The 15094-nt window shown below is 37.0% G+C and overlaps 1 protein-coding gene across 1 annotated transcript in view; it reads left to right on the top strand.

The window, feature by feature from the left end:
- Positions 1-15094, top strand: part of LOC5567074 — a 216015-nt gene that overhangs the window by 185600 nt on the left and 15321 nt on the right. The window contains exons 2-4 of the mRNA XM_021857215.1: positions 10083-10724; positions 11005-11179; positions 11296-12335. Of these exons, the coding sequence (XP_021712907.1) occupies positions 10083-10724; positions 11005-11179; positions 11296-12335 (1857 nt within the window). The remainder of the gene's footprint in view (positions 1-10082; positions 10725-11004; positions 11180-11295; positions 12336-15094) is intronic.

Below are 15094 nucleotides of genomic sequence, written 5' to 3'. Positions count from 1 at the left end.
TTCTTTGTAAAATGTTTTACACAATTAACTCGCCATTTGTTCAAATGTTTCAACATTGGACATTCTGTTTAGTTCATAAAGAATTGATCCTCGAAATCGTCTTCAAAATTTAATTTTGAATCTGCTGTAGCCTTCATCCTAGTTTTACAAAAGCTAGTTCATATTGGTACAGCATTCAACATGCCGGACTCAAAATTTGTTTGTAGAACAAAATCTTGGTCTTAAGACAAAGATTTTATTTTTGTTAATAATTGGACACATAAATTTTATATGCAGTGCTGGTCCGATTTTGTCAGCATTTTAACCCAATTTTGTCAGGTTGTTTGTAAAATAGAAAAAATGGTTTTGCCGGTTTACATTGAACCAGATTTAAGGAAAATTGAGAAATCATGGTTCAATCAAGATGGTGTAGTAGAAGAAAAGGAAGTTATTATAGAGAGGAATGGTTGCGTACTACTACAATGTTGGTCTAGCACCTCCTGCCTCCCAGTTTCGGACAGCTTTATATGTTACATTATATTCATGTAATTTTTGCACCGATGTCTTCAAATATATTCATTTTTTCATGGAATTTGTTAATCATGGTATCGAAGCTGCAATAAAAATAAGAAGAATGAAAATTTCAGAACAACACGTAAAATGTGTTATTTTTCATCATATATGAAAGAGCTTTTTTGATGAAAAAAACCTCTTTCATATATGATGAAAATATATGAATAGTTATTCATGCAGCAAGTTGCAAAATGATGATTTTTTCAGCACGAGTTGTACATTTATCCAACGAGGCTCGCCGGCATAAAAATTAACAAGGCAGACTTTTTACTGATGTAAATATCATGTTTGATTGTAAACATGTGACGTCACTCCTATCGTACCATATACCTTCCGGACCACTAGATCATTTTTTTTCGTAAATTTGTTCGAGGTGGATAGGGATGACGTCGTCAAGTAGCTGTCAGTTTTGTTGGACGATTCCATCGCACATCTGAATCGCCAACCGGTGCACCGCGGTGTCGGAACCTGATCGCACAACGGATGTAGACTCTAGTGAAGTGACTCGCTGTGTAAACCAAATGGAAAGTCACTTCGCTCGAGTCGAGAATTGTCACCTCGTTATACTACACCGACAATTCTCAACTCCCGCCAGTTTTAGAATAAATCCAAGAATCAGATGTAATTGTGCTTATTCTACAGGGTGATTACTAATTCCTGTCAGTAAAGTAAATGATCGTAGATAAAAGATGTCTGTATGAATTCCAATTTCCAGCGTACATCCTGTTTTGTACATCTATAAAATTTGTTTCGACGAAGTAAAGATTAAATCTTTTTTTATTTACCTCTGTTTTTAGTCATATGTGTTGTTTTAAAGGCATAACACTTGGCACGCACGTTTTCCACAGATATGTATTTTTGACTAAACTCCGGTGAAAAATTTGCCTGATTGAAACAGTATGTTACCAAAATCTTTCAGACTTACTAGGGAATAGCATAAGACTGATTATGAAAAATTAAAGCGAAAAAAATATGTCTTTTTTGGTTAAAAAATATGCTTCTGAATAACGTTCGTGTTAACTGTAATGCTTCTGAAACTGGTAATTAAAATTCATACAACCATCTTTTTTCTATGATTACTTATTTTACTGACAGGAAATAGGAATCACCCTGTATACGGAATTGTAAGGCGTGGTGAGGTATTGACTCGCTCCATTTGATTAACATTCGTCGCCTCACGTCACCCGAGGTGAGAACGACTCACACGCCGCGCAGAATAAGCATGGCATGAAGAGACTGGGACACTGGGTTATTCGGTTGACGCCTACCGAAACAGTACTGAAAAGTGTTTCTTTCGGTAGGAAAAGTAGGCCGTTGTGTTGATCAACTTCTCAATGAAAAGTTGATTGATTTGCAACGGAATTGCAAAAAATATATTTTATGATTTTGTTTTGTCAAAATTCATATTTATATTTTCAAATTTATTTTTGTGTGCTACAAAAACTATAACATTTATCATAAATAGGCACCAAAGACCGTATAAAAAAGTAGTTTTTGAATTACAAATTCAGCAGCTTAGGTATCCGGTACTGGAATCTCCCCATATGGCGTGGTTCCGAGTCATATCGCCGAATGCCATTTGTCCGAATGCTGTTTGACCGAACGCCATTTGGCCGAAAGGGTCATTTGGCCGAATGCCGTTTGGCCGAAATTGAAAACATTAAGGAACAACAGTTAGCATGCATTTGTTATAAATTTCAAAACCAAACATTCAAAAAGAGTTCATTCTGAAGGATAAATCATCATTGAAATACGAACAACTAGCTCTTTAGTGTTAGTTCAAGAAACAGTCATTGTTGAAATATGGATAATTATTCACTTATCTGCTAGCGGTAATAGCTGCCAGCATAGGTTTTTGCATTGCGTTTGTAGTCAGCCTCTGACAGTAACTAAGGCTGTGAACCGTTTCACCAGTTCGTTTAACTTTTAGTTAAAATTTGACAGCTCGATAGTTATTTCCCCTCCGGTTAGAAATAACCCTGCTCTGGAGCATGGTTAAACTTGACAGTTCGAAAGTTATTTTTTGCTCCCGTGAATTTGAGAATAACTAACCATCTGTCAACTTTGTTCTGAAATAACTACTCGACTGTCAAAGCTCAAATGGGTCGACTGCGATGTTCAATTTAACCATGTGAGGGGAAAATAACTATTGAAATGTCAAATTTTAACTAATAGTTAAACGAACTGGTGAAACGGTTCACAGCCTAAAACGGTTTACGACTTCCTTCTACAGGATCGGTTTGCTTTGATCCCCCGAATCGTACTAGGTAAATGATTTCATGATTCCAGCTACCAAAAGTTTTGGCTTCATTTTTCACAACAGAGAAACTGAGCTTCTTTGACGTAAGTATTCACCGAGTCATTCGGTTTACGGTATACGCAAGCAACAGTACAGAGATGTTTTGAATAAGACTTATTGCCTGTTTCATTGACACCAAAGCACGCCGCCAAACACAGGCAAGAAAATCATCGCTGGCAAGCTACTCATGGGTGATAATTTACCTTACATATAATCGTCCAATTCGAAAAGGTATAAAATTTACAGTAGCCCTAACTCCAATAACTATGAGAAATACTTTTCTCTTGAAAAAACAGCCTATGATCAAAAGAAGAATAAATCTCCTATGAAAGCTAATGTAATGCAAATAAACGTTATATCAGTATAACTACCAAGAACTGCAGATGATTTAAAGAAGATAAAATTCCCAATTAAAATATAAGCTATACTATTGTCATTAGTAATGAAACCAGTATAACTCGAAAGAATAAAATAGTCTATTCAAAGAAGGAAAATTTTCTGGTGAAATCATTAAGAAACACTTTGAACCCCAGCACACCATTGGTAACCCAGAGACGAACCAACGACCAGCTTAGAGTCTTGACGCGATGGGTGGAATTCACAACTTCGTTCTAAATTAACGGATCGATTCAATAATTTTCTTGGAACACTTATATAGCGACAAACATACGGCCCTACCACATCATTAAAATCAACTAATTAATTAGCTGATTAGTTGTTGAGCCACACTTATGATTTCTACACATCAACGTTGAAGATATTTGATCATTTTTTTTTTGTTCGTAATTCGGCCAAACGGCATTCGGCGAAATGACTCGTTCGGCCAAACGGCTTCCGGCAAAATGGCGTTCGGCCAAATCGCCGGACACCATATAGCGTTATGGTGGATGATGAAATAGTTTTACGAGCCTTATACACACGGTTTAAAAATGTCGATCATTATCGAACTCTCAATTTCTTGTGTTTGGAAGGTTAAAAATATTCTGCCAGCGAAACTTGTCTAAAATATTTTGTATGAAACAGTTTTAGCTGCAAATTTGGGATTTCTTGAATTTAGTATAAAAAAATATGATGCTGAAGAAACCCATTTTTCCCCGTAAGAATATTTTAAAACTATCAGGATGTATTTTTTTTGTCTAAAGAATTTCTCCTCATCCACAACCATCAGCCACTCCGGATTGGATTTTTTTTCGAATTATTTAAGCTAAACCTGGCAAATACATCGTGGATACCTTGGAGGGAGAAACCGATACAAAATTTATGTACACTCCCGTGCATAAGTTTGGGTTCACCCCTTAAAAAACATGCAAAAGTGTTCTGCCCATATCTCTGTGATTACACGAGGAATTGAAACTCTCTAAGCCGCATTCGAAAGGCAAAGAGTTATTCTTACTTCGTATGTATTTTTCCAAAAACATTCTTTGAACTTTGTATACTAAATTTTTACTTGAAGTTGTGACATTTTTCAAAAAAACACACTGAAAAAACATAGCTAATTTCCTCAGTATTGGATCGACTAAAATTTTAAAACAAGGTGTCATTAGAATCGTAATCTTATATTCTTTGATGGACACTCACGAATTTCTTCCAAAAACAATCTGAAAAGTAATCAAAATCAATGAAACAGCCAGTCAAGTCATCGTGCAAAAGTTTGGGTTCACCCCTCAGTATGGTATATTGTGCAAAAGTTTGGGTTCACCTGAACTTTCTTAAATCTGTGAAATCTCAAACCAATCATGTACGCGCCATTATTTGCGCTCAAAAAAGCTTTGAACTATTAAAATCGGTTGAAAAATGGCAGAGATATTGCAAAAATGATGTGCGTGCGGCTCAGGTGAACCCAAACTTTTGCACGATTTGCCTCATATTGAGGGGTTTGCACGATGACTTGACTGACTGTTTCATTGGTTTTGAATACTTTCCAGATTTTTCCACCAAAATTTCGTGGGGTCTCTTCAAAGAATATAAGATTACGATTCTAATGACACTTTGATTTAAAATTTTGGTCGACCCAATGCTGAGGAAATTAGATATGATTTTTCAGTGTGTTTTTTGAAAAATGTCACAACTTCAAGTAAAAATTTAGTATACAAAATTCAAAAAATGTTTTTGTAAAAATACATACAAAGTAAGAATAACTCTTTGTCTTTCGAATGCGGCTTAAAGAGTTTCAATTGGACGTGTAATCACAGAGATATGGGCAGAACACTTTTGCATGTTTTTTAGGGGGTGAACCCAAACTTTTGCACGGGAGTGTACGTCAAGGTGAGCCGAGATTCTGCTGTCACGAACTGTCACTGTGAGCCCAGATCTTAAACAATGGACTAACATGATAAAAGCGCGTAATTGATAAAAATACATTTTTGCATTTTATCAAATGTGACAAAAAATCGATTAAATTGATGCATATTCAAAAATAATGTCACGATAGCACCTTTTATTCTGATTGAATATAAAGTATTCAAACACGCATCATTTTACTTTTTTCAATAAAAATGAAAATGAAAAGCATAGAAAACTTTGGCCCTTTTTCCATGTTTATCCAGAACGATCAACGGTATACAACAAAAGAAAACTAGCGATTTTCTTCAAGTCTGCCATGATTGTCGTTGGCAAACAGGATTTTTCTTGCAGTTTGAAATAACTTTTTGTCATATTTCGTGTGTAGTATCGGTGCCTCCCTCCCAGGTGGATACCAGTATCACACCATTTTCTAACAGTATTCTAATCAGAGTTGGGAATGGCAATAGTAGTAGGCTTGAGTTTTTGCGAAAATCACGTGGCTCTTCTAATACAGTAGTTCAAAATTGTGAATCTCATCAAGTAGCCTTTGTTGGGTACTAAAACAAAAGTCGGAAAAATTCTTAACAAAAGCAATTCTGCCATTTTAAAGCTACGAATTTTGAAATTAATACGAAATACCAAATGCATTTCACTAGGAGGTCTTACCGTTAAATAAATCAAATAAACAAATCTTTTCATATTAGAATTTAAAGTTTAAAATAAAATTGAAATGGTTGAAATGTTGACATATTTTAAAGTTTTCGTTAAAATTATAGGTCGATTTAAGCTTGTTAAAAATCCAAAATTCAAACGGTATGATGATAAAAAACAGGTTCATCGTGCAACAATTTCATTTCAAAAAGTGCTCTACAAGGAAAAAGGGTAAAAACCCCTGCTCTAATTTATATTTTTCACTCTTCTTGTAATAAATAAACTTTATAAGGAAATTTCCATGTGATGCGCTTTTCTAAACCATTCATGCCTCTCTTCCAATAGCAGTGACAGCAACTGGACTTTTTTGGTAAGTGAAGGCTTTGATTTGTGGTTTCATGCGAAACTATTTTCCGGTTATCCTTTGACAGATACGCGTATTTCGACTTCAACTGTAAGGCCGTGTACTAGACTCGACTATACTGCCCATAATCGCATAACAGTCCCATGTCGACTTTTGACCGATTTGCGTTTGTTGCATAAATCAACCCAACATGATTAGAAGCTCAATAAAAACTGCTAAAAAAGTAGCCTTTGTTCCTAACTTGTACAAAACCAAACCCCACTTGTGTTGTCCCATCCTGAAGATAATCGCATAACAGTCACATCGAAGTCCGTAAGAAGACTTAGTGGTCGGGCTCAGAATGGGAACCACTTCTAGTACTACATTCAATCTCTCGGTACTACTAGTTATTCACTGACGTGAAGCGTAGTAAAGAGAAATCAATTATACAGTGAAACCTCCATGAGTCGATGGTCTTCTTCATGTGCTTATTGGGAAAATACAGAAAGACTTTGGCTCGGCATCATCCCACGCGCCACTGTATTTTAGATCTACGGTCGAGGCTTACAGAAGCTGTCTTAAAAAATTGTTTCGTCATTCTGGATCTCCCATATCACATATTAGGATGTTTCGTCCTGAATCAGTTGTTCTGAAACATTGAAACATTTCCATCGGATTCCATTTCCGCATTATCCAAAAGATGATCTTCTAGGTCTCTCATGACTGTAAAGCGCATTCCACATCATGACATGTGTTTTGAGAAATCATTAAGCCCAAAGATGTTTTTATCTGGTGATTCATCCATTGACATACAGTAAACTAGCCGTATCTCGATATCGAGTTATACAATGTGTAGTAGATGTGAGTTTTCATGGATACTTCGATGGTCCCTTGAACCAAAGTTGCCCTGATTTTGTGTTCATTAACACGCTATTTCCCTAACTCCCTCCCCTTGGTTATGCGACCTTGCCGCGATGGGAGGGCATCATCTATTAGCCCATATGATGGAAACCAAAGGCGTAACCTGTAGTCGTGGTATCACATTCTGGTATTTTTTGCTTAAGGTGAAGATGAATCGAGGCCAAACTTCAAATTTTCAAGAGCACAAATCTAGAGAACTGAACACCCGTTTGAGCTGAAAACTTAATCGATTGGCCACCACCTGCTAGTGACCATTCGATTAAGTTTTCAGCTTAAACGGATGTTTGGTTCTTCAGATTTGTGGTCTTGAAAATTTGAGGTTTGGCTTCAATTCATCTTCACCTTAAAGCCACGTCATATTTTATATGGCATAGACGCAATAATATCTCGGATGTGATCCAACGGACATTCTGCGTCATTGATAGAATCGATGCCCATTTCAGATAATTAATCTATTCGAAGTGGACATCAATACTATTGGTGACGATCAGTTTGCCTTTTGCTAACCTGAATGATCCGTAGCCACTCTTACTATTAGCTAGCTAGACACATCGTTATCATATTCGACGTAGGGAATATTACTCTGAGGAAAATGACTAGTAGATTCACATGACTAGTAGAAATAAGTGGCGACAATCTTATTTTAATATGGTTTTTACATTGCCATAACAAGAAATACCTCTTTTGTAACAACGGTATAAATAATCTGATTCCAGCTCCATTTTCGCAAAATTTACAAGTAGAAAGTAGGCGTTGTGAAGCATTGCATTTGCCACCGAAAAGTGAATCTTGTAGGAGACTGTAATAGAATAAGGTAACTTTACTCTTAAATATTCACTATAAAATGACTATGGAAAGTAAAACACTGAGATCGATCATTAGGGTACACTTGGTAGTTTCGAAAATTTGTTGAACAGACAAGGAAAGTGACTTTTTTCTTCAAGGATATATGAACGTAAAGACCTGAAATTAACTAGAACTACTACTAAACAGCCAATTTTGTGAAGACTTGACGACAATTGACATTTAAGACTCTAATCTTACGTAAAAGACAGGAGTAATCAGAATAGCACTTAAATGACAAATACCGATATTAAGGCGATTCAAAACCATTTCGACTAGACAGTATTAGTAATGACACTATTACACTACTATTTCAAAAAGTCTGATGGAGCTGCTGATTTTCACCACAATGCTTCCTTTTCTCAGAAGCAAGGGAATATGGCCATAGCCTAGTCCGTCTGAGTATTGGTCCTGGTAGAAAGAAAACTTGGCAAAAGCCAGACCAAGGGTTCAGCCTTGACAAGTTAAGCTGTCAGGCAGCTCCAACTGAATACCAAACAACAAAAAAATTAACACGCTATTTCCCTAACTCGATAGTCGCCTTAATGTCGATTTACGGAGAGTTGACTGTACTATAATAACTATTTTTACGGTCAAAGGATATAAATAGAATAAGAAACAACCAGTGTTTTAATAACAACCAGTGTTTTATTAGCTTTCGAACGAGCCGACGAACATAATGGGACTGGTATGCAAATATATCCCTTTCGGGACGGACCATATTTGAGTGATTATTTCAAAATTTACCTTATAAACTCATCATCTCGTAGAACAAAACATTCTTTATTTTGGCTATTCTATCACTCCATGAACTATTTAGGGTCAAATTCAGACCAGCACAATTGTGCTGGTCCGTCCCCAAAGCGGTCGATGTTCGAAAAAAAAAATATTTTTTTTTTATTTTTTTAGAAAGTTGTTTAAGTTATGCCTTTTTAAAAAATTTTGGACCCATATATTTTTATTTCGTCATTAGGGTGCTCTTTCGTGAGATAGGGTGACCCAAAAATTCAGAAATAATTATGTTTTTTTTTAATGCACATTGAAATTTAAAAAAATAATGTATTTTAATTAATATGATTTTTTTTATAAATGGAACGAGAACAATGTACGAGAGATAAAAATACTTCATATTCTCTCTAAGATTCAAAGCATCACGTGACGATGACGTTTATCGAGATTATTCAAGAACTAGTCTACGTCATATAAAAATGGGTAAAAATACATGTGTGAATAACTTGAAAACTAATTGGCTCAATCAAATCGTCTTTGTTTTGCTATGTTTGGTTATATCCTCCTAAATTATGTGAGATTTTTCCTCAAAAATAATTATGCAATAAAAATTAAAATTGAAAATAATAACAAACCTTTCGAATTGTTTAGTGGAATACCTATAAATAAATGAAAACCGAATTGAGAACTATATCATTTTATTCCACTACAGTTTGTATCCTTTGCTGGTGCTGGTCCCACTTTGTACCTCCAGAAATATTTGCTGTGTGAATAAATTCTCATTTGGTCTTCACCATTTCAAAGAATGACTCTTTCACTCTCGTTTCGTATCTGTGCATACCTAGAAATAACGAATAGTTGAAAAGTTGCGACAGATAAAACTTTTTCAATTCTTACGGTGTTTGTTTACTTTTTGTTTACCCTGAGCTGGTGTTTTCTTAACACGATGTAAACAAAAGCTGTTGTGCTTGATTATCAGTATCAGTATCAATGATAATTCAATATTCGAAAAAGTTTAGTAAAACAATGATTTATTGAAATAGTCATTCGATGTCAAGGGTGCCGAACAGCACAATTGTGCTGGTTCGTCCCGAAAGGGATATTGGTATATTATGTTGTATATATTCGCATAACAATCTCGCTACAATTTTTGTGCATTAGGCTAATTTTCAACTTGAATTCAAAAGATATTTATTAGGTTTGTCCGTGTACTCAACAAATAGTGATATGTAGATATATAACACACTTTAGGCCACATAGAGACTCAAAATGAAGCGAAATTGTTTGCACATTTCAATCGTTTTTTTCTCAGTTTGTCGTTTTCCAACATGGGACTGTTGTGCAAAGTGGGGCAGTATATTCCAATTGAAAACATTTGTTAAATATACCAACCAATAGCAATAAGCTACTTTTTGGAAGTTTCTCGATTTTAACCTGGTGTATTATTCTCCTTTCTTACAGTGTCTGCCTTCGTTAACGAAGCTGGTCCTGACCGGCTTCGGCTCACGGTGTCCCCGCCGGCACACGTGATTATAACGGCAACCAAGAACACGCCTGTCTATCTGCCATGTCACGCCGAAGCCGATGTCCACCCAAACGATTGGGGTGTCGACTCGGACATGGACGTGGACCAGGATATGGACGAGATCGAGTACGAGAACAATGCCAACGAAGAGGTGGACATCCTCAATCCACCAAACCTTGAACGCCAAGGATTCTACGAAGACTCACTTGATCTCCACAATCTTGCCCACGATAATATCGACACCAACGGTCATGGCAACGATCTGGATGAGGAAGAGGACGAAGAATACGACGAGGACGAGCAGTCGAGCCGGTATCGACGATCGCCCTACGGACGCGATGAGCTGATCGAGTACGTTTGGTACAGGAATGGGTTGGAGTTTTTCAGTACGGCCTTCCAAAATCAGAACCACAAACAAACGCACAAAGGATTTCGTCTGTTCCCCAACGGGACCCTCAAGATACCATACAATCGACAGATGAGCAACATTTCGGCCGGAGTCTATCGCTGCAGGGCAAACTTGACGCGCCACGGAAGTGGATCAATTCTTTCAACGGAAAGTGTGGTGACGATAGCGTGTAAGTATTAGCAGACACCACATTTATTTTTTTTTTTTTTTTTTTGATACAATTTGTTATTGCCTAGATCTCATTTTTTATAATTTCCAAATATGTTTTAAAATAGTTCCGGGACTCAAAATATATCAATAAGACTTTCTGCCCTTGATTGGTTCTTCTCATGACATCGATCTAAAAATGTTCCAAGTATTATGTCTGCCTGTCTGTCAACTATATGAATATTGTTATCTCCACCGCAGTTACCAAGCAAAAATGTTTGATATATGGCTATTTGTTACAGATTTGGAACGAAACAACTTACTGATTTCCGAGAACAACACCATAATAGCCACTACCCAGAAGCCATTAGTGCTTCACTGTCCATTCGACAGCCATCCGCCGGCAAACATCACCTGGATAGTGAACAAAACTCAAATAGTCATCAACAACTACGCAACCGGACCCCATGAGAACAGGCGAGTAAAAGGTTTCATTTATATACTAACACATATTACTTATTATCGGACACCTATCACTAACGAATGTTGGGTAAAAACTACTTGTAATAAGGTCATATTACGTGTCTTTACAGATATTATCAGTTGCAAAACGGAAGCTTACTGGTCACTGATATACGCATGTCAGACGCTGGTCGTTATCGATGCAATGCTTCAAATAGCTTTTCCGCGAAAACCCTCCGCAGCTATGGATACGTCGTCGCAGTACAACAGCCATCCACCTCTAGCTCTTCAAATCGATTGCTTTCAAGGATGCAGCCGCAAAACATAAGCATTCGGGCAGGTTCCACCCTCAAACTGAATTGTGCCGGCGAGAGCAATCGTCCTCGATGGACGTTTACTCCACGGCAAAGTAAAATACCAATAAATCTAGTTAACTTTACGTACCAATTGCTCTTCACCAACGTATCTGTCGAAAAGCACGAAGGAATCTACAATTGCTCTCTCGGTACCGATTCTCAGCTGTACAACGTAATGGTGCTGGTACCGCCGATGTTCCTCAACAATATGACCTCATACACATCCTCGGTAGTTGCTTCTATGTCTTTCAACTGCAGTGTTAGTGGGAATCCTCCTCCAAAGATCACATGGTTCAAAAATGGACGGGAAATCAAGAATAGCTACATTGTTCATTACAACTATCCAATTTTAAGGATCAATACCATAGATCCGGAAGACGAAGGACTGTATCAGTGCATTGCCAAAAATGAAGCAGGTGAAGCGAGCGTTTCAATGTACCTCTCGATAAGAGACAAAGACCGGTACCGTCGCCTGTCCCGTCGACCTGAAAACATCCAATGTTTTCCTATCGATACCTCTAGTTTGTACGTGCGCTTCGAGCGTGGTATGCAGCACGTCAATACGGACTACGCCATGTACTATCTTGCATCGGGCAATCCGCACAGTTGGTTCAGTTCACCGCCGACGCAATTGCTGACGAACAACAGTTTGAAGATCACCGGGCCAATGGTAGTTCCATTCCGAAACTATACCGTATATCTGCGCACGTGTTCGGTGACCAGTGTTCCGGATGCGGAGAACACTGGACCCGCCGGGAAGAAGCAGGTCATTCCATCGAAGCTTTCGAAAGGAGTGCAGTGCACTTCACAAGGAGGTGAGTAAACGTTGTGAATCGTGTTACAAATCTTTGGAAAATGGTTCGAATGGGAACTGACATATTAACTCTTAAAAGGATCACTCCGTTGATCGACAGAAGATCCGGACAAACTGAAAGGACAACTAAAAGATTTAGAGTTTTCATCTCAATTTTAATCAATAAGTGGTAACTGACCTAACATGAATTTTCTTATTATTGCTATGTAGTAAACAGCTCACAACGTATACAAATAAAATGTTATTTTAGGAAGAAGGATTAAAGAGCATCATAAGATAGGGGAAAGTGTGGTAGTTTGGCCACCTTAAGGAAAAGTCGATAAAATTGCTGAAAATATTATGGAATCTTCGGATTTTTGCATGATTTCCAACAATTTTTAGATCAATACACTAGATCCGCATGATTTTCGTTGTCTTATAAAGTTCGTTTAATGATTTTTCAAAATTTTTCACCAGTGTTGTGAAAAACTCAATTTCTCACAACTCACGCTTGAGATTTTTCATGCGTGAGTTGTCAATCAAGCAAATCAGCAGTCAAAAAATCATGGATGAGTTGCCTCACCTTTTTGACTCATTGTCTCGTATTTCCACAGCTTACTCACACACGTCAATAATTTCTTGTTAGTCTAGTAAAATTATGTTAATCCTTTCTAACGTTAACAACAACATTCGGGTTTCACGAGTTTATGCCGGGTTTTACGACTGAATCATTTTTTACGGTTTGAGTTGATTGAGTTGATTTTGCGTCAAAATCTCAAGCGTGAGATTTGCAAAGCAGATCTCTAATGAGTTTGCTCTCACGGGAGAGCGCATTGATTGAGTCTATCAACACTGTTTATCACTATTACTGATGGGGAGCACCCTATTTTGTTTGCAAAATTATCTCATATCATATCACTACCTTTGAAAGTTTAATTAGTATTTATAAACACTCCGTGCAAAAATATTAAGTTCTAAAAGAAAATGCAAAAATATAAAACTTGAAAGCGCTATTCGGGACAATATGGGCAGTTTTTCAACATAATTTATTTCTTAACAGTGCATTAGAACATGCCTTGCCTATTGCTTCATTTCCTTGTCAGCTTTGGGTTCCATGTTATTTTAGATGATATTTCAAGAATTTATGCAGGTTTGGTCATTCTATCCCATTGACTATTCTACTTGCTACTCCGTGATTACCCAGAACAGTGAAAGTTGCACAGAGATTCAACGAATCAAGCTCGAGATCAGCACACTATTCTCAGTGTGCACAAATCGAAAGGTCAATAGTCAATAACGGCGCCGGCCACGTCCATACGGCCATCGGTTAAGGAAAGGAATTTAAAAAAAAAATCCCTAAGAGGAATCTCGAGAAATGTTGACTTAAAATTTCAATATAATCCACATTATATTTTTTTTTCAATAGCAATGAAAAAACCTACAAAAACGCTCAAAAAGTTTGCCAAACTATTCCCAACTAGTATGTAACTGTTACCGTTGTTATCATTAGAAATATTTACAACTGACCTAATTTACCAGAGTGGATGGCATAAACTAGTAAGCTTAGTTTAATAAAATAAAATCTAAGAAATAATTTCAATATACAATTGATGTTATGTTCGATAAACGTGAAATATTCAATGCTGAATATTATTATTTAACAGCTAATTTTGTGACTTTCACACTAAGTGACCAGCCCACCAAAGTCTGCCGTATTTATTTTGCTTAATAAATTTTTCTTCTTTGTACATCTGGTACTACTCTTGATGTTTACGTCTAGTTTTCCACCAAGTATTGCCCTCAGCACTTGACGTAAAAATATCCTGTTCAACATCCTCAGCCACAACATGATTATAACTACACGGGAAACCCATATTTTCATATGTCACAAGTGTTCGGAGATTAACAAAGTCAATTTCAAACAAATCCCCAAATCACTTCCACTCTATATTCCTGCAACTATCCATTTTGTTTTACTTTTTTCGGGATTTATCGTCAGTCTGTTTATTGATTTCTAGGTAACGAAATCTCAGTAACGAAAATCTAGCTGTTGCAGGTAATATGAAATACTTAAATATAAGATTTGAAGCTGATTAAGCTGACAAATACAATCAAGTGTAAGAACTATAAACGAGAAATGCCTTGCAGTTATATTCGTTATAATAAAATACTTTATGATGATTTGATTGTTCACATGAAGATCATCAAGGAATTGAATTTGAATTCAGATATGAAACAATAGAAGATTGGATGACAACGAAGACCAACTATGATGTTCCCTTTGAAGTGGTTAAACCAAGCCGCTATATTTTTTGGATTCTGGTGGGCCAAGTTTACGTCCAGATTCTATTGTATTTTATACCGACGGGTCAAAGATGGGCGACAATACCGGAGCTGGAGTTTTCGGTCCTGGTATCAGTAATGCTATGGGGCGTAGTCCCACTGTGTTCCAAGCTGAAATGCAAGCCATCATTGGCTGTAAAAATGTTTGTCTCTAAAGAAACTATAGGTTTGCAAGGATCTGTATTTTCTCGGACAGTCAAGTAGCTTTGAATGCTCTAAAGGCATTCACATGTAGATCAAAGTTAGTGTGGGAATGCATTCTTTCTCTGAAGCAATTGGCCAGTAGGAACGAAGTTACATTGTACTGGGTGCCCGGCCATTATGGAATTGAGGGAAATGAAATCCTCGACAATCTAGCAAGACAGGGTGCAGTTTCGAGCTTTGTTGGCCCTGAACCGTTCTGTGGTGTTCCTGAGTGCACTCTCAGGATGAAACTGA

Source organism: Aedes aegypti, chromosome 1, assembly GCF_002204515.2.
Source record: "Aedes aegypti strain LVP_AGWG chromosome 1, AaegL5.0 Primary Assembly, whole genome shotgun sequence".
Lineage (NCBI taxonomy): Eukaryota > Metazoa > Arthropoda > Insecta > Diptera > Culicidae > Aedes > Aedes aegypti.
Note: the sequence above shows the minus strand (reverse complement) of the source record. Positions and strands in the feature narration are given on the sequence as shown.